Raw genomic sequence first — 24,052 nt, forward strand, 5'->3', positions numbered from 1 at the left:
CAGAAAAAATGGCATTGAATTCAAGGATAAGGTTAGCATTTTCGCGGTATGAAACTAATACACACGGAAATTGAATCTGATAAGTGAAAATGATTTAATGAATGTTTGAAATTAACACGAGAATACTATTAGAAATTTATGTAATTTCAAACAATGACATCATAAGAAGTTTTGTGTAATGTTTCAAGAGTTTAAATTTTTAGAAATTTACACCGGTTGTTGAAGGCATTATAGATACGCGTGGGTAGTTTGTTTATAATTATTTACTTACAATTCTTACCTGAAGAATGTGCTCGTTATCTTCTCTATCACTCATATTTATGTAAATCCTTGATAAAGACTCCAACAGAAACAAGTTTTAGGTTGTAAACTGATTATTAGAAAATAGCAAAATACACAAAATTACCAAACAAGATGATTCCTCGTTGTTTTCTTACTAAACATGGCGGACCACAACAATGTGAACTTGCGCAGAAAAGCAAAAATATCTGCTGCCAACTACAGAATCAAAAATGTTGAAATATATTTATAATGATCAATGAGATTATTAAATAATTTAATAATATAAGTTTATCATCTAAGTTAGTTTGAAGAATAAATTGAGCTAGAATTTGAAATATTTTTTAGAATATTCGTGAATGAAAATAAAAATTGAAAATAGCCAGCTGATTCCAACAGATGTTGATTTTGGTGTTCGAGATAATCAGCTGACTATTCTCTTTATTTCTTGAAGAGCCTTAGAGTTGGTTTTTTGGAAGCAGATTTTAGTTTACTGCTAAATTAATATTAATTAAAATGTGGATTCTATTTGTTTCAAATTATTATTTGATCACTACAATATCTTTTTTGTAATTTTTTTAAATTTCAACTTTTGTTTTTTTTTACAAATTCACATCACCATAAAAGTTAGGTTATCTTTCACCGCGTATGCAATTTCTCACTTATAAATGATTATTGAAAACAGAAACAACCAACTAATTATTATCTATTTGTAATGGAAAGAGCAGAATGCAATGAAGTTTGGATAAAAAATGAATTCAATGAGTTGGAGGTAAGTTTTTAAACAGCACTATTTCATCTGTGTTTTGTTGTTTACGTGGAGAACACTGTTCTCATTGAAATCAACCATTATTATTAAGATTATCAATTAAAATAAATATTATTATTCCACTTTTTAGAGATATAAATTATAGCTAATAGTTATGCTTTCGATTAGATAAAGAATATTCGAAAGATAAAGAGTAACAGGGTACTTCCAATCCTTGGAGATCTTCTGGATTTGGGTGATTGGTTAAAGTCAAGGCATCCTTCCATGCGCATGCCAGAGCAACTGAGCGATGAAAATTTTTCCATGAAAGCAAGCTGGGAGGAAGAGTGGATGGAAAAACCCCCCTCAGCATCTGCTTTAGTTAGCCTACTCAGTTGGTGTAAATGTGGCTGGATTTGAACTGCCAAGACGGACGTGGGTGGCCCTCACCAGGGTTAGGACTGGCCACGGGAGATGCGGGGCCTCTCTTAATGACTGGGGCAGTTTACCTTCCCCTGCGTGTGATTGTGGAGAGGCTAGACAGACGATGAAGCACATCATCAGAAATTGTAATATACGTGCCTACCAAGGCGATTTAAATGATTTCATTTCGGCTTCTCCACAATCACTACACTACCTTGACAACCTCGAAATCAAAATTTAATATATTTAGCACAATTTTTTATTAACCTGACAACTGTCTCATGACTAGATTTTTCTTTGACTACCTACCTATATGTTTGCGTCTAGGCTATATATGTGCCATACGCTAATAAATAATAATATGCTTTCGATAGTCTAGAAAAATATGGTTAAAAAACAAGAGTATACTATGAACCTGCATCAATGAATCTACATACCGTTTTAATACCTTTGTATATTGATGTTTCGCCCATTTGACCACATTTTTACTTCATGTCATAGTTGTCGATGTTAATGCTTAAAAACTAAATCACATTTTTCCTTTTCAGTTATTTAGAAGTTTACTGGTAGACCCTATGCTGGTTATTTTTTTTTTTTTTGTAATACCTGATAAATATTGCTGATGTAATTTATACAATGCTATAAATTAATATAAGTAGCGCTATACACCGCTATTTAACCTTCCGGTAGTCGCGCCCTACTCAATCACACGAGCAGTCGCGTGTTGTATTACGTACAACATCCAATTTTCCAAGTGTTATCTAGGCCTACTCTGTTTACTGTCAGAACATATTAATTAATTGTATAATTAGATTTTCCATCTTCTTGGAATATTTTACGCCTATGAACATTTGAATGATTACCATTTCATAGCCAAATAAGGTACATCAAGCAAAGCCATCAATTCTGTGTTATTGGTTCGTTTACAGTCCCCGTATACAGTCTTTCCCTATCTTATGCTCTGTCGCGACTAAATGGCACATAAAGACAACCATTGCTCGGTTGATACTGCAACTTGTGGAGTGATGGGGGAAAGTTTTGGATTGCATAGGTGACTCATTCACTGACACCACCCCATTCAATAGTTTTGTGCAGCAAAATAACTGACACTGTTGTACTTTTTACAACAGCGCAACTGCTGGAAGGTTAATAATTTTCTCTGGAACTCTCAAGACTATTTTAGTATTTATTTAAATAGGTCCATAAAAGGGATCACCAAAGTGAAACCCACTGGGACACGTCAAAAATGTAAAAGAAGAACAACTGCCCGGAGGCAGAAATCAAATAAGGAAATAGGCACTCACCACACTGCTCTCCAACATACAGAACTCACGGAGTGAGTAGGCCTACAGAGTATTACTATTAGAGACACTTTCGATCAATTTATTCTGTAGAATTTATGTGACTTACTCCCGTTTAACTAACTCAATAACCTTACTCTCTTTTTCTCAATTTCAGAATAAAGATGCATCCTCAATAAGTTCAGAAGATTCATATAGTAAAACAATTGGAGAAAATCAAGTAACAGATGATGAAGAAAACTTGGAAAACAACAACTTACGACAAAACTTTGAAAAGGAACCGTGGTCGTCGAGGTCATTTATCATGACAAGAAACAGTGTAGGCCCCAGCACCGATCCCTGAGGAACACCAAAAGTTACCGGAAGTGTCCGGGAGTCAGCACCACTGAGGGAGACAAGCTGAGTCCTTCCAGAAAGGTAAGAGCCCAAGATGGAAAGGGCAGAGTCTCTAAGACCATAAAAGCTCAGCTTTCTAAGAAGAATGCCATGGTCCACGCAGTCAAAGGCTCGGCTCAGATCACAAAGAGCAAGAGCAAGAGACTCACCATCCTCGAAGGCAGCATCAATCCGCTCAGCCACATGGTCGACTGCACCCACTGTTGATCTCCCAACTCGGAAACCAAACTGCATGTTGGAGAACAGGCCATTCTCCTCGAAAAAAGCCTCCAGCTGAGGCTTTATCACTGCCTCAATCACCTTGCCAAAGACAGGAGTTATGGAGATTGGCCTGAAGCTACGAAGGTTCTCACGATCACCCTTCTTGAAGACTGGGACAGTTCTTGATGTTTTCAAGAAATCAGGAAAATTTCCAGACCTCAAGCACTCATTGACAGATGCAGAGAGAGGAACTGCAATGGCATCAACAACCTCTCGAAGCATGCTCACAGACATGCCAAACACATCTGGACTTTTTGAGGGTTTGAAAGAGCGTATGATCCTCCTCAAGGCAGCTGGTGTGGTGGGGCGAAAGAAGGAGAGATGCTCCTGTCCCGGCTGGATTCTTCCTTCCAACAGATCAATTGGATCAATGGCAGTATCAGGCAGGGAATCCACTATATCCTGAACCGAACCCACAAAGAAGCCATTAAAATCATCCGGGCTTGCAAAGTCGATCTTTTTCCGTGGCATGGATCTGTTTGTATTTATCACATCCCAGGCAGCTTTGCATTGGTTAGGTGCATCCTCGATCTGTCGCTCAGTTGCCAACCTCTTAGCCAGCTCGATCCTCCTCTTGTAGAATTGTTTAAAGTTTCTATATCTAGCAGAGCTGTCAGCATCACCATCCTCACATCGGTTCTTGAGAGCGAGCATGAGTCCCTTAAGTCTGGCCAGATCATCAGTATACCACTCCCTGTGGCCATCCAGATGTCTAGGTCTCCTCCTTAGTGCCTGGGGACGGTGCGGCCTGACAATCTCAGGAAAAAAGAAATCGAATCTGTCACGAAAATATTGAAAAAAAGCTGCAAACAACTCAGTACCACCTGAGGAGAGGAAAATGTCATTCCAGGGTGTACTGGACAAGATACCTCTGAAATTTTCAAGGGCTGATTCATGCACAGGTCTCGATCGAAAAATGTAATCAGCATGCCAGGTAGAAGATGGCGCGACACGTGCCTCAGCCGCCTTCGGGAGGATGCAAGCAGTACTCAAAGCAGAGTGGTCATCCCCATGCAACTCTATCACATTTGTGCTGCAAAATTCAGACTGAAGGCTAACTGCAACGTTGTCAAGGCAAGCTCTTCCTCTTGTAGGTTCAGTGCAGGTGATATACATTCCATAACATTTCAGCAATTCAATAACAGATCGAGTTTTTGGGGCATCACTGATAAAATCAACATTGAAATCACCAGCAATCAGAATTTCAGAATCATATTTCTTGGTTAAAATATCAATAGCCGTTCAAAAAGTTCACAAAAATGCACAAAATTCCCACTAGGTGAGTGATACAAAGACACAATAATAACACGTAATTTAGGCACTGAAATGGCAACCACTTCAAGGTCAAGTTCGCAACAAAAAGGGGTTACATCAATAACATTGAAGTCAAGGTCAATTCGAACATAGAGGGCACATCCCCCACATCTCGTCACACATCTACAAAAAATAGACGGACGTGGGCGGCCCTCACCAGGGTTAGGACTGGCCACGGGAGATGCGGGGCTTCTCTTAATGACTGGGGCAGTTTACCTTCCCCTGCGTGTGATTGTGGAGAGGCTAGACAGACGATGAAGCACATCATCAGAAATTGTAATATACGTGCCTACCAAGGCGATTTAAATGATTTCATTTCGGCTTCTCCACAATCACTACACTACCTTGACAACCTCGAAATCAAAATTTAATATATTTAGCACAATCTTTTATTAACCTGACAACTGTCTCATGACTAGATTTTTCTTTGACTACCTACCTATATGCTTGCGTCTAGGCTATATGTATATATGTGCCATACGCTAATAAATAATAATATGTTCTCGATAGTCTAGAAAAATATGGTTAAAAAACAAGAGTATACTATGAACCTGCATCAATAAATCTACATACCGTTTTAATACCTTTGTATATTGATGTTTCGCCCATTTGACCACATTTTTACTTCATGTCATAGTTGTCGATGTTAATGCTTAAAAACTAAATCACATTTTTCCTTTTCAGTTATTTAGAAGTTTACTGGTAGACCCTGTGCTGGTTATTTTTTTTTTTTTTTTTTGTAATACCTGATAAATATTGCTGATGTAATTTATACAATGCTATAAATTAATATAAGTAGCGCTATACACCGCTATTTAACCTTCCGGTAGTCGCGCCCTACTCAATCACACGAGCAGTCGCGTGTTGTATTATGTACAACATCCAATTTTCCAAGTGTTATGTAGGCCTACTCTGTTTACTGTCAGAACATATTAATTAATTGTATAATTAGTTTTTCCATCTTCTTGGAATATTTTACGCCTATGAACATTTGAATGATTACCATTTCATAGCCAAATAAGGTACATCAAGCAAAGCCATCAATTCTGTGTTATTGGTTCGTTTACAGTCCCCGTATACAGTCTTTCCCTATCTTATGCTCTGTCGCGACTAAATGGCACATAAAGACAACCATTGCTCGGTTGATACTGCAACTCAGTGGAGTGATGGGGGGAAAGTTTTGGATTGCATAGGTGACTCATTCACTGACACCACCCCATTCAATAGTTTTGTGCAGCAAAAAAACTGGCACTGTTGTACTTTTTACAACAGCGCAACTGCTGGAAGGTTAATACTTTTCTCTGGAACTCTCAAGACTATTTTAGTATTTATTTAAATAGGTCCATAAAAGGGATCACCAAAGTGAAACCCACTGGGACACGTCAAAAATGTAAAAGAAAAACAACTGCCCGGAGGCAGAAATCAAATAAGGAAATAGGCACTCACCACACTGCTCTCCAACATACAGAACTCACGGAGTGAGTACAGAGTATTACTATTAGAGACACTTTCGATCAATTTATTCTGTAGAATTTATGTGACTTACTCCTGTTTAACTAACTCAATAACCTTACTCTCTTTTTCTCAATTTCAGAATAAAGATGCATCTTCAATAAGTTCAGAAGATTCATATAGTAAAACAATTGGAGAAAATCAAGTTACAGATGATGAAGAAAACTTGGAAAACAACAACTTACGACAAAACTTTGAAAATGAGGAGGAGGAAGAAGAAGAAGTAGGAGGTGAAGCAAAAGAGAACAATGATTATGAAATAAGAGAAGAAAAGTGGGAGGAGGAGGTGAAAGAGGAGGAGGAGGATGAAGCGGGTAACGAGGATGATGAGAGAGAAGGAGATATAGAAGAAAAGACTGATATTCCTGATGTACTCTATCCAAATATTCTCATTGAAAATGGCTCGCCAATTAAATTGGTTGACGATTTGCAAGAAGATTTATTAAATAATTTAAAACCAAACGAAAATGATGACCTTGCAAAAGCTGGTAAGTTGAGCTTATTATGTTCTACAGTATTTATCTTTAAAGTTATTCCATATAAATATAAAATATAGCGAAGAAGATATCCAATGGTATAGGGCGTTGATGTTGCAAATTTGAGTGTTAACTGAAGCCGATAGTCCTAGTAGTTGTTTTTGGTGAAACTATGTGACGCTGGTAGTCTCTCATACTGTGCCCTTCTTACACTCTTACACTCCGAACAACACACTAATAATAGACAGTGTATAGGGTGTCTATGTTGCAAATATAAGTGTTAACTGAAGCCGATAGTCCTAGTAGTTGGTTTTGGTGAAGCTATGTGACGCTGGTAGTCTCTCATACTGTGCCCTTCTTACACACTCACACTCCCCAACAACACACTTATAATAGACAGTGTATAGGGTGTCTATGTTGCAAATGTGAGTGTTAACTGAAGCCGATAGTCCTAGTAGTTGTTTTTGGTGAAGCTATGTGACGCTGGTAGTCTCTCATACTGTGCCCTTCTTACACTCTTACACTCCGAACAACACACTAATAATAGACAGTGTATAGGGTGTCTATGTTGCAAATGTGGCTGTTAACCAGTGGCGGCTCGTGCAAATACTAATGGGGGGTTCACATTTAACATGAGCAACAAGATCTAGATCTTTAATAATTTGTTAAACCCCATGTTTCAAGTGAATTTTGTTCGTTTCACGTAGTAGAATGTAATTTTTTATTCCTAGAAGAGTACTAGGCCTATCATATTATTACGTAGGTAACAAAATATTCTAATGGGTTGTATTATATTAAGTACCTATATAATAATTTGGATTTTCGTTTAATAATAATAAGTATTTAGATATACTCAGGATTCTCAACCTAGAAGATGTACTCCCATACTCCCATTGAATAATTCATGTACAAATCATAAATTATACAGAAAACAGCAATAATTTTTCCTCGATGTAAGATAATTTCCAATCAAAGAAATAAGGATTAACATGCTTTTAGAGACTTTGTTAACACTCACCCTCCTTCTAGTTGGCATTTACAGAGCATTTTTTGAAAATAAAATCCATCCTCCTCTCCTTCCTTGCTGCGAAAACATCGATCACCTTCTCATTGAAGTTAATGATATTTGCTATCATTTCCTTCTCAATAGTCAGCATTGCTAATGCTGATAGCCTGTCCTGGTTCATTGTGGAGCGCAAAAACGTCTTGATTCGTTTTAGTGTAGAAAAACACCTCTCAGCTTCAGCTGTTGTCATTGGGATGGTTGAAATTATCAACAAAAGTTTATAGGTTTCGGAAAATGACGAAGTTAAGTTATTCTCAATGAAAAATTGTAGCAAACTGACAGCACCAAGCAAATTTCTGAAGTCTACTCTTCTAAAAATTATTTCAAGTTCTGTTTTTAGGCGATTTTTCTCAAGAAATGAGTAAACCTTAACAGTATCTTCAAGCAAGGTATCTGGGAAATCCTTATTGAAATGTTCAAATTTTTGTGAGTCCAATAAACAGATTGCTGAATAGAATGTTGTGAATGAGAACCGGGTTTTGATTTGAGTGGTGATGATGTCACAGGTTTCCTTGGCAGCCACTGTTCTACTGAGGTAGGTGTCCTCTTCGCGCCTTGAACGTTTGGGCACACTTCCTGCACAGTCTGCTACCATCTCCATCAAATCATTCATTTTAGTTCTTTCCTCTTCAACAGCTTTGATAAAATGTTCAACATTTGATTTGATTTTCATAGCATCTGTCTTAACTGTTTGCAGCTGATTATATAAAATGTCAACATGAGGCATTAGCCTGTGAAAAACCGAGAGCCAAAAAATGAATCTATTATCTTTGAGAAGACGAGCAATAGCACCTGCTTTTATAATACTAGAAGGTTGTTTTGATGTGGATTGAATCTCCTCCATACACTCGATTAGCTCTTCTCTATATTCAAAAACTGTATTCACAGTTCTACTTTTAAAATTCCACCTTGTTGCTGACGCCCTAGGTACACGTTTGCCGACTACTCTGTCTAAAACATCTATTCTTTGAGGAGAATTGAAAAAAATTAGTAATATCACTCAATCTGAGAAAAAAATTCTTACATCTTGATTTTGACTCGCTGCTTGTGCTACATTAAATTGAGTTGATGTGCATAGCAATGCACAAAAAAAACATGCTTATAGGTTTGTTGCACAATTTATTGTCTGCACACCAGCATGTTGTCCACTCATCACATTCGCACCATCATAACTTTGAGAAATGAGTTTTTCTGGAATTGTTATGACAGTATCCAAACTTGAAAAAATACATTTTGCAATCGATTGTGAATCATAACCCTCAGGATTATCGAACTTCCAAAATCTCTCTACTGGTTGACCATTTGATAAATATACCAAAAAACTAAAACTAACTGAAATGCAGACGAAATGTCAGTTGTCTCATCTGCTATTAGAGAAACATATTGAGCATTTTTAATCTCCTGTTTGATATTTTCTTGGCACACAGAAAGCATGCAGTCCAGCAATTCATTTTGAATGTCTTTGGAGGTGCCTTTGAAAACTGTAGCACTATTTAAATGTTCTTTCAAAGCCAAATCAAGCTCTGCAGTAAAATTCACAAGGCCTTTGAAAATTCCCGGATTTAAAGCATTGTCGTCCTCTCGATGACCCCTAAGAGCTAACTCAAATGCACCACAAAATTTAATGCAGTCTATAAGTTTGGAAAGCACATACCTATTTTTGGTGACTTGCTCATTATGTTTTCTGATGCTCAAACGATAAGCACTATCAAGCTGTTGACGAACATCAATTTTACCAAGTAAATTGAAATCCAATGAAGCACTAATATGCGCATGTGAGTTTTCATGCTTTTCAATTTTTTGAGTCAAATGAGCTAAATCACACACACCGTTCTTCTTAATCCATGCTGGATCGCCTTTTTCGCGAGCAAACAACAAGCACAGAAAACAATAAAGTTTGTTAGTTTCTTCACAACCACACAGCCAAGATGTCTTTTCATATTGTTGGTCTTTGAAATCTCTCTTGTATGTCCTGGATTTCGATGTAGAAGTCTGATGTATATCAATTGTCGGTGTAGGCCTACCACTTTCCTTAATCGATATTTTTTCCTCGATTGATAAATTAGAGAACACTATCTCTTTTAAATAGCTAACTGAAACCTTTCTTGAACCCTCCATTCTCACTTTTCAAAACACAAGAAAGAAGAAACAAGAATTAACCTCAAAATCGACAACACATGTAGCGCGAACGCGAAACTGCAAACAGTAAACAAAGTAGTAGCCAGTGCCAGCTAGAACAGTTCATAAGTGGAAACGGCTCTAGAAGGCAATGGCGCCAATGCAAAGCACACTATCACAGCTATGAGCTGCTTGGAAAGCAGCTCACCGTAAAGCTAATGTAAATAGTCTCCCACCCCCCACGGGGAAGGAATTGAACTCGCCCAGCTACCATTTGAACCCATACTAACGCTTGGAGCAGTGATCCTGCTTGCTGTAGCGCGTAATTCAAAAGGTTATCTCAATGTGTGTACCTTGCTTGGTGCGCTCCTTATTGTTTTAATATTACAAGAAATTTGAGTATTACTATTACTTCAATCAATTTTCTATTGATTTGAACTTTAATTTATTGTAGCAATTTCATAGGGGGTTCACGTGCTCTTGTGCTCTCATGGACACGCCGCCACTGCGTGTTAACTGAAGCCGATAGTCCTAGTAGTTGTTTTTGGTGAAGCTATGTGACGCTGGTAGTCTCTCATACTGTGCCCTTCTTACACTCTTACACTCCCAACAACACACTAATAATAGACAGTGTATTGGGTGTCTATGTTGCAAATGTGACTGTTAACTGAAGCCGAAAGTCCTAGTAGTTGTTTTTGGTGAAGCTATGTGACGCTGGTAGTCTCTCATACTGTGCCCTTCTTACACTCTCACACTCCCAACACACACTAATAATAGACAGTGTATAGGTGTCTATGTTGCAAATGTGAGTGTTAACTGAAGCCGATAGTCCTAGTATTTGTTTTTGGTGAAGCTATGTGACGCTGGTAGTCTCTCATACTGTGCCATTCTTACACACTTACACTCCCAACAACACACTAATAATATACAGTGTATAGGGTGTCTATGTTGCAAATGTGAGTGTTAACCGAAGCCGATAGTCCTAGTATTTGTTTTTGGTGAAGCTATGTGACGCTGGTAGTCTCTCATACTGTGCCCTCTTACACTCTTACACTCCCAACAACACACTAATAATATACAGTGTATAGGGTGTCTATGTTGCAAATGTGAGTGTTACCGAAGCCGATAGTCTAGTATTTGTTTTTGGTGAAGCTATGTGACGCTGGTAGTCTCTCATACTGTGCCATTCTTACACACTTACACTCCCAACACACACTAATAATATACAGTGTATAGGGTGTCTATGTTGCAAATGTGAGTGTTAACCGAAGCCGATAGTCCTAGTATTTGTTTTTGGTGAAGCTATGTGACGCTGGTAGTCTCTCATACTGTGCCTTCTTACACACTCACACTCCCAACAACACACTTATAATAGACAGTGTATAGGGTGTCTATGTTGCAAATGTGAGTGTTAACTGAAGCCGATAGTCCTAGTATTTGTTTTTGGTGAAGCTATGTGACGCTGGTAGTCTCTCATACTGTGCCATTCTTACACACTTACACTCCCAACAACACACTAATAATATACAGTGTATAGGGTGTTTATGTTGCAAATGTGAGTGTTAACCGAAGCCGATAGTCCTAGTATTTGTTTTTGGTGAAGCTATGTGACGCTGGTAGTCTCTCATACTGTGCCCTTCTTACACACTCACACTCCCAACAACACACTTATAATAGACAGTGTATAGGGTGTCTATGTTGCAAATGTGAGTGTTAACCGAAGCCGATAGTCCTAGTATTTGTTTTTGGTGAAGCTATGTGACGCTGGTAGTCTCTCATACTGTGCCCTTCTTACACTCTTACACTCCCAACAACACACTAATAATATACAGTGTATAGGGTGTCTATGTTGCAAATGTGAGTGTTAACCGAAGCCGATAGTCCTAGTATTTGTTTTTGGTGAAGCTATGTGACGCTGGTAGTCTCTCATACTGTGCCCTTCTTACACTCTTACACTCCCAACAACACACTAATAATATACAGTGTATAGGGTGTCTATGTTGCAAATGTGAGTGTTAACCGAAGCCGATAGTCCTAGTATTTGTTTTTGGTGAAGCTATGTGACGCTGGTAGTCTCTCATACTGTGCCCTCTTACACTCTTACACTCCCAACAACACACTAATAATATACAGTGTATAGGGTGTCTATGTTGCAAATGTGAGTGTTAACCGAAGCCGATAGTCCTAGTATTTGTTTTTGGTGAAGCTATGTGACGCTGGTAGTCTCTCATACTGTGCCCTTATTACACTCTCTCATGCCTAAAATAGTGGCAATAGACAATAAGAAGGTATCCCAAAGTTTGTAGGATTCATTCAAAGTTTAGAAGCTTTGTATCAAATTATGGTGTTGTGTATCAAGTTAAGATAATACTGTATAATTTAGACTTCTTTTCCTTTGTAGTATCCTTAAAATGCAAAATTTCAAAAAACCGTATGTAAACGACGAAAGGAAATTAAAAAAGGAACATACCTGTCAAATTTCATGAAAATGTATTACCGCGTTTCACCGTAAATGCGCAACATATAAACATTTAAATATTAAGAGAAATGCCAAACCGTCGACTTGATTCTTAGACCTCACTTCGCCCAGTGAATAACTAGTAGTTCTGTGAACAGTAGACCTCACGCAGTATTCTCATCCACAAGTACCTGATTGAAACTATAGACCTTATGGAAATACAGCATTAGACTGGCTTCTCCACACATCTGTGTAATCACTTGTCAGCTGATTTATGATGAATAATTCTATAGTCTGATTTTTCCTCCAATATTGGCGTATGAAGGAGGCTCATTTTTCCTTTTATATTATCCTTGAAATGCAAAATTTCCAAAAATCTTGTATATACGTCGACGCGAAATTAAAAAAGGAACATACCTGTCAAATTTCATGAAAATCTATTACCGCGTTTCACCGTAAATGCGCAACATATAAACATTCAAACATTTAAACATTGAGAGAAATGCAAAACCGTCGATTTGAATCTTAGACCTCACTTCGCTCGGTCAATAAATTTACAACTAATTACAATTTCCTTTTTTTCTTTTGCAGGAGTCTTAATCCACTGTACAAAGTGCAAGATAATTTTGACGAGCAATGCAGCCCTCCTGGACCACCGCAAAATCTGTTCAGCCGTGCCCTATCCAATGGAGAAGCCTCCGACGCCTGTCATCACCTACCCCGAGTTTTGTGACGGGCGCCTAGCCAACCCTAAGCCGACGGTTAGGAAGCGGATTCGCAATAAGAACAAACCCAAAACTCAGCAGAAGGCGGCCCTGTTCGAGATAAGGGATGGCCTGTTCTGGTGTACGCAGTGCAGCTACAAGACTGCCACAGGTCAGACTAATATTAGTCATCGAATTATCAATTAACTCATTCATCAATCTATTGGATATCCTATACTATTAAACGAGCAAAATTTCTGTTTATATGTTTTCGCCCCACTTGGATGTAATGAGCTGGTTTTCGTGCGTAATATGGAGGCCGAAAATAATTGTTTTCTGACCAGGCCGGTAAAAGTTTTACGGCCCTAGGGCTGTAAAATAACCTTGAAGTCAGCTGATTCTGATTTGATGTGAACGTGTTTACAAAATGGTTTATGAAACGGAATCAGTTTATGCTTCTAGAATTGAATAAGTATTCTGCAATAAGATACTATAATTTTATTTGGATGAATAAAATAGGTCTACAGATAAGATATATTTTATAAATTATTCAAATTCGATTTTCAGAGTAGGATAGAACTTCTAACCTAAACTTCCGAAGTCAACAACAACAAGCATTGTTGACGTTGACATTCAGATTGGCCAAATCTCAAGTGTGCTAAAACAGCTGATCAAAAAACTTTTCATCATTTGTGTTTATTATTCAAGAATCAAAACAATTATATAATATCATCTTATTGTCATTTTGAAGAATAAAAAGTATAAACTCAACCTTACATAATTGAACATAATCTTTTAGGTTATTTAGACAAATCAGAATAAAAAATAAAAATACTTGGACAATATTTCCTGATATTCAGATTACCTCAGATTTGCTAGAGCTATGACCTTCCTGTTTTGCTTTCGGAAGTGCCTAATAAACAATTATTCTCATATTTATATTGTTTATTTTTCTGTGTGGCGAAAAATAACGTTCTCACCATGGGCAAAAATGTTTTTCCGGCTCTCAATCTTTTCTAGTCCTCGGCCTACGGCCTCGGACTTGAAAACCAATTTCGAGCCGGAAAAGTCTCATTTTCGACCCTAGGTGCGAAATATACTATTAGATGTTTATATTTCACCGGATCTCGAAAACGGCTCTAACGATTCTCACGAAATTCAGAACATAGTAGGTTTCTATAAAAGCGAAATGGCACTCACTCACTGATTGACTGACTGACTGACTGACTGACTCACTCACTCACTCACATAACTAAAAATCTACCGGACCAAAAACGTTCAAATTTGGTAGGTATGTTCAGTTGGCCCTTTAGAGGCGCACTAAGAAATCTTTTGGCAATATTTTTACTCTTAGGGTTGTTTTTAAGGGGTTAAAGTTCGTCTTTTAGCATGTATATTCTTCTTCTCCCAATCTCTTAATTATAATTGAAATTTCCATATCATAGGCCTATGTTACTATAGAACTATAATCTAGATAGAGTACCTCTTCGAACTAAATTAGTAATTTTGTCAGGTTGGCATTAAGTTGAGTTGACTTTGTTAGGTTGGCACCAAGTTGAAGATTTAAATGCATTTATCGCGCAAAAATTGATTGGGCACTGCTACTTCAATCCTGGAAATATTATATTACTAACAGTCAGGTTCGCTTCGCTCGCCATATCCGTTTAGCCAGCCGTTTAGTCTGGACCCCCGACTGGATTGTCCTAACATATGATAAAAATGCCCAAATGAAAAATGCAGGCGAGCGAAGCGAGCCTGCTGATATCATTCTTGGACGATCCAGTCAGGGGTCCAGGGGGCGGAGCCCCCTGGCTAGACGGTTATGGCGAGCGAAGCGAGCCTGACGGCTAGTATAATATGAATTCAAGTGTATGAAACATAACCTACTTTTTGTTCCATTTATAGTGTATAAATCAAAATTCGGGGAAGAAACAGTTTTGGGCTGTGCCTGTTTGTCCTTCCCCAATCATTTTGAAGAATTGTGCTCTGTTTATCAATGAATAAATAACGAGCGAAGCTCGGTGCCCCGATATTGAACCACCAATCAACAAACTAGCTTACCCGGCGAACTCCGTACCGCCAAAAAGTCAATGTATCTCATGTCACACTTGACTTTATTTGGTAAATCATGAAATTTATCTGACAATAAATATTTTCATTTACATCTTAATAAGGAATTCCTTTGTGCTTAGTCATGCAGCATTTATTATTCCGAAAACATATTTTTCTCAATCAATTTGTAGTAATATCTATTTCAAATTTCAAATTTATTATTCAAGTAAGTCACAATACATTCTGGTCTATACACGCATCTACAATAAATTACAGTACAACAGCTAATTATGCAACAAATTTCACATATCATGAAAACTTATTAATATTACAATGAAGATTGAATGGAACATTAGAATATTGATAATATAGTATTGTAATGTAACTACATAAATCAGCGGTTTTTCAACAATGAATAAATGATAACTTCAATGAATAAATATACACCCCACTAATATGTAGGACATTTGCCTGGTTAATCCGTAGCTCAACACATTGTACATTTATACTATCTTTAACATAAACAACTACACCATCATTTTGTAATGGGTTGTTTATATCAGTAAAGTGTTGAATTAAAAAAAATTGATAGGTTAAATCAGTGTTTCAAAGATGAATTTAATGTTTTCATAGTTGTTGATTGTCAATAGATGGTCCAGGAAATATGCGATATAAGATGAATCACACATTATTCCATATTCTTTCAATCTCCCATTTTAGAATCAATATAAGCTAAGTTAAATTCGAAAAAATTGTAATTATTCTATAATTTTAATTCTGTATTTCCAAAATTTAATAACGTACGTATAACACGTACTGGATAGGGAAATTATGTTTGACGCATCACGTCTCAACTACTCAACTGATTAACTTGTAAATTTGCATGTACATTATTAATCAACCGGGGATGGTTATAGGCCTATTTTAAATTCTTCAAAATTTCATTACGTCATCTTCTCAGTTTGTCAAGTTTTAAAGTAGACCCTTGCGGAGCACTGGTTACCTGCTATAGTGAGGTCCACGTTATAATGCCAGTGTTCGATTAGCAATGGTATTACTATCGCTTGTCTATCATTCAACAGAGCGGATATCACTATCTCTTTCTTGCTTTGCTCTGTTGCCAGATCGTCTTTTAATAATGTACAGTAGAATTAATAATTAATTAACAAAATAGTTCATCTAATTATGAAAATTCATTATGAAATTATTGAAAAATATAATTGATTGCTTATTATAATAAGATATATAATGATTATTTCAAACGAGAATGAACAGTTAATATTACATCAATAAACCTGTATCAGCTATCATCTATAGAAGGCATTGACAAGACAGAGGATCGGCAACATTGTTCTCCTAACTTTCTCCACTGCCATTATAACGTGGACCCCACTATAGGCTATGGCAGTGTGAACTACTTAAGACTTAATTGTTTAAACAATTATTGCTTCTATCATGTATCTAAGCTCTCATAGCTTTGCAGCTTTTAAACTAGGTTTATCCAATTTTTTAATAATCTTTACACAGAACAAGATCCACTTGTTTCGTCCTACCAAAGCCTAATAGATTGATAAGTGAAATAAATCATAATTAGATGACTAATTTAAACAATTATTGCTTCTATAATGCAAGCCTAATAGATTGATAACTGAAATAAATCATAATTTGATGACTGATTTAAACAATTATTGCTTCTATAATGTATTAAAGCTCTCATGCCCCCTGTGGGTTGGGGGAGCTTTGAGTCGATCATCGTACTCAAGAATGTGTTGAAAACCAGAATTCACCCACAGCATCCATGCTTATCGTAGGAGGCGACTAAAATGGACCTCAAGGCATCTTGCCTTGCCTTCAAACCCACGGGATTTGCCCCATCAGGGCAGTTTCGGAGGGGCTAAAAGATAAACCCAAGAGACCAGAGATGGGTAAAACTCCAGGCATAAATGTGGGTGAGTCGAGGTTGGCCGGGTGCCGGCGCCTTAGAGGCAGTTTGGCGTCCCCTCTCTCAGCGGAAGGACCTACAAAAAAGCCAGTAGTGGAACTCATGTAGGTTTGTGGGTGGAGAGGCAAAAACTCACCACTGCTCAAAGAAGGGCGGCCATTTAGGCAAAACTTCTTGGGAGAGGTGAGGCTTTTGACCCTGCAGAGTTTCGGAGGGGCAAAAAGAAAAACCCAAGAGACCAGAGATGGGTGAAACTCCAGGCACAGATGTGGATCAAGTGGCTGAGTCGAAGGTGGCCGGGGGTCGGGCTCCCTATAGTGAGGTCCACATTATAATGGCAGTGTACAATTGACAATACTGTTGCTGTCCTTTTCTATCATATAACAAAACAGATAGCACTATCTCTCTCTCTCTCGCTTTGCAATGTTGTCTATTTGCCAGAATATTTTATATTTATTTGACAGTGACTGTACAAAACTGAACAAACCATATTCTCAGCCGCCATTTTTTACTTCATTCTATCAAAATACTTGAGTACACAAGTCGTATAATTGATTTAAAATGTATTTTTGAAACAATTAAATAATTTTGAACATTACCGTATGAGAAACACAAATTAAAATACCTGAAATGACATTTTAAAAGTTGATAACTAACCATCCTAGACTTCATCCATGCTTCAGTTAGCCTACCCGTATAGGTTAGACCTACTCGTACCGGTATAAATAATAATTGAAAGGTTATTTCAGAATTACTTCCAATGAAATTACTTATTTTAAAAAGGATTTTTATTTTTTTATAATTTTTGAAAGAAATTGGAATAGAATACCTACCAAATAACTCAATTTCTGTTGTTTTGAAATTCAGATTGTTGTATCACAGCTTTTTAAATTAGTCGCCATTTCAGGTTTGTATAAAAATAAAAATCTGATCTCAGTCATAAAAGCAAATTTTTGAATCAAATTATTAAAAATATATTTTATTGATTAATTGATTATTTTATCAAGGAAATTATGATTATTATTAGGTTAAATTTAATGAGATGAATTGAGTAACAGCTGTGTACAGTCAGTGGCAAAATGGAGAGACTTGGCAACGTTTTTCTCCTATTTTTCTTCACTGCCATTATAACGTGGACCTCACTATAGAGGCAGTTTGGCATCCCCTCTCTCAGCGGAAGGACCTACAAAATGGCCAGGAGTGGAACTCACGTAGGTCTCGAGGACTAATCAGTCTGAAGAGACTGCCAAGCATTTCACGCTGGATTGCGACAAGCAACCAGGTGATGAATGGAATGTTAGTATAGGGAAAAACCCCTGGTTCTTGTAAAGGACACAGGTATTGGTTTGCCTAACTAACATACTACTTGGGAACACAATAAGCTTCGGTTGACGTGTGGGGTTCTTTGTACCTTTGGATCCTTGAATCTGTCCCTTCAAAAACAATATACAGTAAACAATAAAGCTCTCATAGATTTGCAGCTGTTAAACTAGGTTTATGTCTTGATGTTCAATTTGTCTTATTATCTTGAATAAGAGTAGTGAGAATGTATGTAATGGTGAATTTTGACAATTCAAGATAGCGGCCTACGGCATCACCGCCGCGCCCACCAGGAGCGGCTGGCCAGCTTCAAGTGCCACCTGTGCGCCTACGGCTGCGCCAAGTCACGTGACCTGGAGCGGCACCTGCGCACGCACACGGGCGAGCGGCCATTCAGGTGTGAGATCTGCCACTACCAGTGCGCCAGTCTGTCCAACCTCAAACGACACACCATGCGTCACACCGGCGAACTGCCCTATGCCTGCAAGGAATGCGATTTCAGGTTTGTGCTTCCTGTTTCCCCTACATAATTCTTGTATATATTTGTAATAATTGATCTCATTCTTCTATCTTATTCTTTTTCTTCTCCTTCTTCTCGTTTTTCTCATCCATCACCTTATTCTTCTCCTGCTTTTTCTGTCTTTCTCCTTCCCCTTCTCCGTCTCCTCCTATTTCTCTTCCTCTTCCTCTTCTACCTTTGGTAGAGAGTTAGTGGTGAGGATATTTTTAATATTCTTTCCGAAGAATGGACATTGATATGTCCAAAGCTCCCCAATTTATGTAGATGCATAACAATATAATTATTATTATCTATAGTTACTATATTACAAATTGCTTTTCATATCATATACAGTTCACTAATTATTTTCTTAGTCTATATTATGTAAATTCATCTATAATGTTGCTATATTGTAAGCTATTGTATATAAGTGTATAAGCCAGTATATATTGTAATCTACATAAATAAAGTACTCAATCAATCAATCCTCCTCCTCATCCTCCTCCTCCTCCTCCTTCTACTTCTTCTTTTTCTTCTTGTTCTTCTTCTTCCTTATCATCCTTCTCTTTCTCCTCCACCTCCTCCTCCTTCTCTTTCTCCTCCACCTCCTCCTCCTCCTCCTCCTCCTCCTCCTCCTCCTCCCACTATACCATGGTATATCACCATAAATGATTCAGTACAAGGTCTATAGAAACCAGGTCAAGACACCCGTGATCCTTATGAAGCGGCCATTTTGTCTTATTTTAATGGCGGCACATCTCAAAATCCAATCTAATTCAACGTACTCGTAACAAAATCATGCATTATGTATTTTAAAAACCATATTCTGGTTCAGATAATATGTGAATTCAAGTTTTTGATTTCTTAATGATGAAATTTTAATAATGAATGGTCCAACGAATTGTTCTAATTCTTGTAACATGTAGATGCTATGATTCATAAGGCATTTGTACAAAACGAGGGTCACCTCGAAAAGAGGGGGTCGCAGAGTATCGCCAGCCCTTAAAACCATCACAACCAAAAAATTGGGACGAATTGGGCTATTTTGTCAAACTGGGACGACGACAAACTAGGTCGCTGCACGCATACGACAAGCTTGGTTTACTCGCGGAAATCCACGCGAAAAATTCTATTGACCAAACGTAGGCAACGTTTTCCAACTCATCGAAACATTATAAGTACTTAGGCCTACTCTTGAACAGAAGAAAAATTACAGTATTTTGAATCTTATTATATCAAAGTTGAATTTGAAACTGAAAGTTTCTTTTTTCAAAGGCAATTCCTTGCCCTCGTCTCGAGGCTACTCCACGTTACTCCACATGCACAGTCCAAATGTTTTCTTGTATTGTTTGTGGCACAGTTAGGGGAAACTAATTTAAAACTAGCTGGTATATAAATGCTCAATTTATTAAAGTATCTATACTCTTTCAAAAAATAATTAATATAAATAATAATTTCATTTCAATATAATATTAACGTTTATATAAGTTTATATTCCATTTTATTCAACATATTCAACTATCAATTTCGAGTAACTGGTCAAGCAGTCAACGGTTCGGTCAATAGTGGTAATTAAGTGTTATATTTCAATATAGTTTGGTGTTTCAATTTCTGTAAATTCAAAATGTTTAGCTTAATTTTGGACGAAAATTGAACTTGAACGTCATACAATAGAAACATAACCTATTTTTGGACATTTTATTAATTTATCAAAATTTGGGAATGGAATAGATTTGGGCCAAGCCTGTTGTTCCTTCCTAATCATATTTATATGATTTGTGATTCTGTCCACGAATAAATGAAATGAAATAGAATTTTTCTATTGAGTAGAGCCAGGATGATGATCATTAATTGACCGAGCGAAGTGAGGTCTAAGATTCAAGTCGACGGTTTGGCATTTCTCTTAATTTTCAAATGTTAATATGTTTCTATGTTGCGCATTTTACGGCGAAACGCGGTAATAGATTTTCATGAAATTTGACAGGTATGTTCCTTTTTAAATTGCACGTCGACGTATATACAAGGTTTTTGGAAATTTTGCATTTCACGGATAATATAAAAGGAAAAAGGAGCCTCCTTCATACGCCAATATTACCGTAAAAATCAGACTAGAATTATTCATCATAAATCAGCTGTCTAGTGGACTATAATACTACCCGTTCAAAAACATCGAACATCTTGAAAATTGTATCTTTCCATCAACGTTGTAGACAGTTGCAGCCAGACCTTATAACAGCGCTCACACTCACATTCCGGGACGACACGTCAGGGTACGATAGGACAGAAAGCTATATATTTATTTAGGATTTTTTCTAGACATTTTAAATTGATAAATTATTCATTAATTTTTGAGAAAACATAACAACAGGTCAATGTAACTTACTGAGCGCGAGGTCTACTGTTCACAGAACTAATAGTAATATTAGAATTACTAACCTATAAAATAGTTAACCAAATTGACCACCTTCTCTGATCTGAGCCTATAAATATCTTGGTTTTGTTTCCAATAAAGTTAGATACTAGAGGGAGATTTAAGAAAAAATGATATTAACATTGTTTTCATAAATTTATTAATTCCCTGAATATGATGGAATTACCCAATTTAAGAATAATACTAAAACTAATGATAACTCCTACAAAACACTTTTAATAGGCCTATTTACTTTTCAGCCTTTCTAATCTTACTAAAAACTAAGAGGAATACAGGTTCAGTGCTGCCAAAAATGATAGATGTAAAATAGAAATAGACCCAGTTTGTCTTTCACTGTTCCACTTTGGTAGCGTCCGTAAAAGCTGACCATTTTTTTGGTGAGTGGCTGCTTTCAGGGCAGACGGAACTCCGGCGACCCGAAAAGAGTTTCCTAAATACTATCGGACTAAATTCTGTCGGAATAATCTATTTCACAATTCCAATTACTAATAACACATCAAGTTATGTTCAATCTACAATGATAACTGCTTGTAAACAAAATTGAAAAATTGTGAACAAGAATAACACAAAATGGCGATTATCAATGCACAACGGGATAGACCTTGATTCAATATCACCATAACATGATACAGTATCACCACAACATGGTACAGTATCAACACAAATGATACAGTATCATCTCATCTTGAAACACACCACCATAATTTGATACAAAACTTCCAAACTTTGAATAAATTCTACAAACCATGGGATATCTTCTTATGCTATCTTTTCTCTATGATATTACAGTAATAGAATTTTCCAAACTTAATGTAAATATAAAGTTTCGTTTGGTCTTTGTTTCAGATGTGCCAGAGTCGGAACCCTGGAAATCCACGAGCGAACACACAATAAACAGAAGCCCTACCAGTGTAAGCTGTGTGCTCGCGCCTTCGCAGCGGCTTCAAGTCTCAAGAGGCATGAAGGAATGCATGCTGGGGATCTCATGTGTAACGAATGTGACTACAGGTTAGGAATGAAAATAATTGACCGAGCGAAGTGAGGTCTAAGATTCAAGTCGACGGTTTGGCATTTCTCTCAATGTTTAAATGTTTACATGTTGCTCATTTACGGCGAAACGCGGTAATAGATTTTCATGAATTTGACAGGTATGTTCCTTTTTTAATTGCGCGTCGACGTATATACAAGGTTTTTGGAAATTTTGCATTTCAAGGATAATATAAAAGGAAAAAGGAGCCTCCTTCATACGCCAATATTAGAGTAAAAATCAGACTATAGAATTATTCATCATAAATCAGCTGACAAGTGATTAAACAGATGTGTGGAGAAGCCAGTCTATTGCTGTATTTCCATAAGGTCTATAGTTTCAATCAGGTACTTGAGGATGAGAATACTGCGTGAGGTCTACTGTTCACAGAACTACTAGTGTATTGTCTTGACTCTTTGTAATGACTGAAGCCCGGTTGCACAAAAGCCTGTTAAATTTTAACCGTGATTAATTTTACGAGAACCAATCAGAGAAGGCCTTTTTGATAAGACGGCTTCTCGGATTGGCTCTAGTGGAATTAATCACGATTAAAATTTAACCGGCTTTTGTGCAACCGGCACTGAGTGTTGTTTTCAATAATTACTGGCCTATAAACGTCAAATTTCGATATACTTTTTGGCTTATAAAATCTATTCTTATTCTTTTATAATACATTGCATGATATTTGTGTTTATGTCTCCAATAAACTATTTTCAAATTTCTTCCACTTTTATTCCATAGGTGCGGCCAAAAGCATCTGTTGAAACGACACCTCGAAAGACACGAGAGAGACCGTCTAAAGAAGAAAGACAACGACGGCAGCGAAGGCAAGAAAAAGAAGAAGAAGAAGGGAAAAGAGAAGAAGATGTCCAACGAAAGGGTGGAATGTGATAGGGAAAGAACAGTGGCTGACAAAATAGAAAGAGAGGAAAATATGATACTAATAAACGAAGAAAGTGTTGAGAATAGTGTTAGAATAGAAAGAGAGGAAAATATAATAGTGAAAGAAGAAAATTGTTGAAAATAATTGTAAAAGTTGAGAGTGATATAATATGCTAGTTTATTTTATAGTGAGGTCCACGTTATAATGGCAGTGGAGAAAGATAGGAGAACAACGTTGCCGATCCTCTGTCTGTCTTCTATGGAGGGTAACTGATATATCTAGCGATCAAGTGAGGTCCACGTTATAATGGCAGTGAAGAAAGATAGGAGAACAACGTTGCCAATTCTCTGTCTTGTCAATGCCTTCTATAGACGGTAGCTGATACATGTTTATTGATGTAATATCAACTGTTCATCCTCGTTTAAAATAATCAATTATATTTTAACAAGTAATAAATCATATTTTTAAATGGTTTCATAATGAATTTTCTTAATTTATTTAAGATATTATGTCAGTAAATTGCTTATAACAAGCACGACATCACAGATATACTATTAAATTGTAAAAATCAACTGTTAATTATCCATTTAAAAAATTATTCTGTTATACTATGCTATTGCATTGGATTAAGATTTATTATTACCATAAAATTGATTATTTGTATATTGTTCAAGTACCGTATTCAAGTATTATGTCAGTAAATTGTTCATACCAACTTAGACATCACAGATTATTCTATTCATTGTAAAAATCGACTGTTCATTTTTTATTTTAAAAAATCATGCTGTTGTCCTATGCTATCTATTGTATTGGAAAGCGATTTATTCTTACCATAAAATCGA

The 24,052-nt window shown here is 36.8% G+C and overlaps 1 protein-coding gene across 3 annotated transcripts; it reads left to right on the plus strand.

Annotated features, from left to right (window-relative positions):
• Positions 1–703: 703 nt before the first annotated feature.
• LOC111043474 (zinc finger protein 771) lies at positions 704–23,405 on the plus strand. 3 transcript variants are annotated; one of them, XM_039440673.1, is made up of 7 exons: positions 715–1,051; positions 2,909–3,018; positions 6,427–6,722; positions 12,944–13,228; positions 18,629–18,872; positions 22,147–22,308; positions 23,069–23,405. In XM_039440673.1, the coding sequence occupies exons 1-7, from the start codon at positions 995–997 to the stop codon at positions 23,346–23,348; spliced, it is 1,434 nt and encodes a 477-aa protein (XP_039296607.1). In that variant the 5' UTR covers positions 715–994; the 3' UTR covers positions 23,349–23,405. The 3 variants fall into 3 exon arrangements, with proteins under 3 accessions (XP_022184128.2, XP_039296608.1, XP_039296607.1); XM_022328436.2 differs by lacking the exon at positions 2,909–3,018 and having other exon boundaries at positions 704–1,051; positions 6,317–6,722; XM_039440674.1 differs by lacking the exon at positions 2,909–3,018 and having other exon boundaries at positions 706–1,051; positions 6,317–6,722; positions 18,633–18,872.
• The last annotated feature ends 647 nt before the right edge of the window (positions 23,406–24,052 follow it).

Source organism: Nilaparvata lugens, chromosome 14 (assembly GCF_014356525.2).
Source record: "Nilaparvata lugens isolate BPH chromosome 14, ASM1435652v1, whole genome shotgun sequence".
NCBI classification, from domain to species: Eukaryota; Metazoa; Arthropoda; class Insecta; order Hemiptera; family Delphacidae; genus Nilaparvata; species Nilaparvata lugens.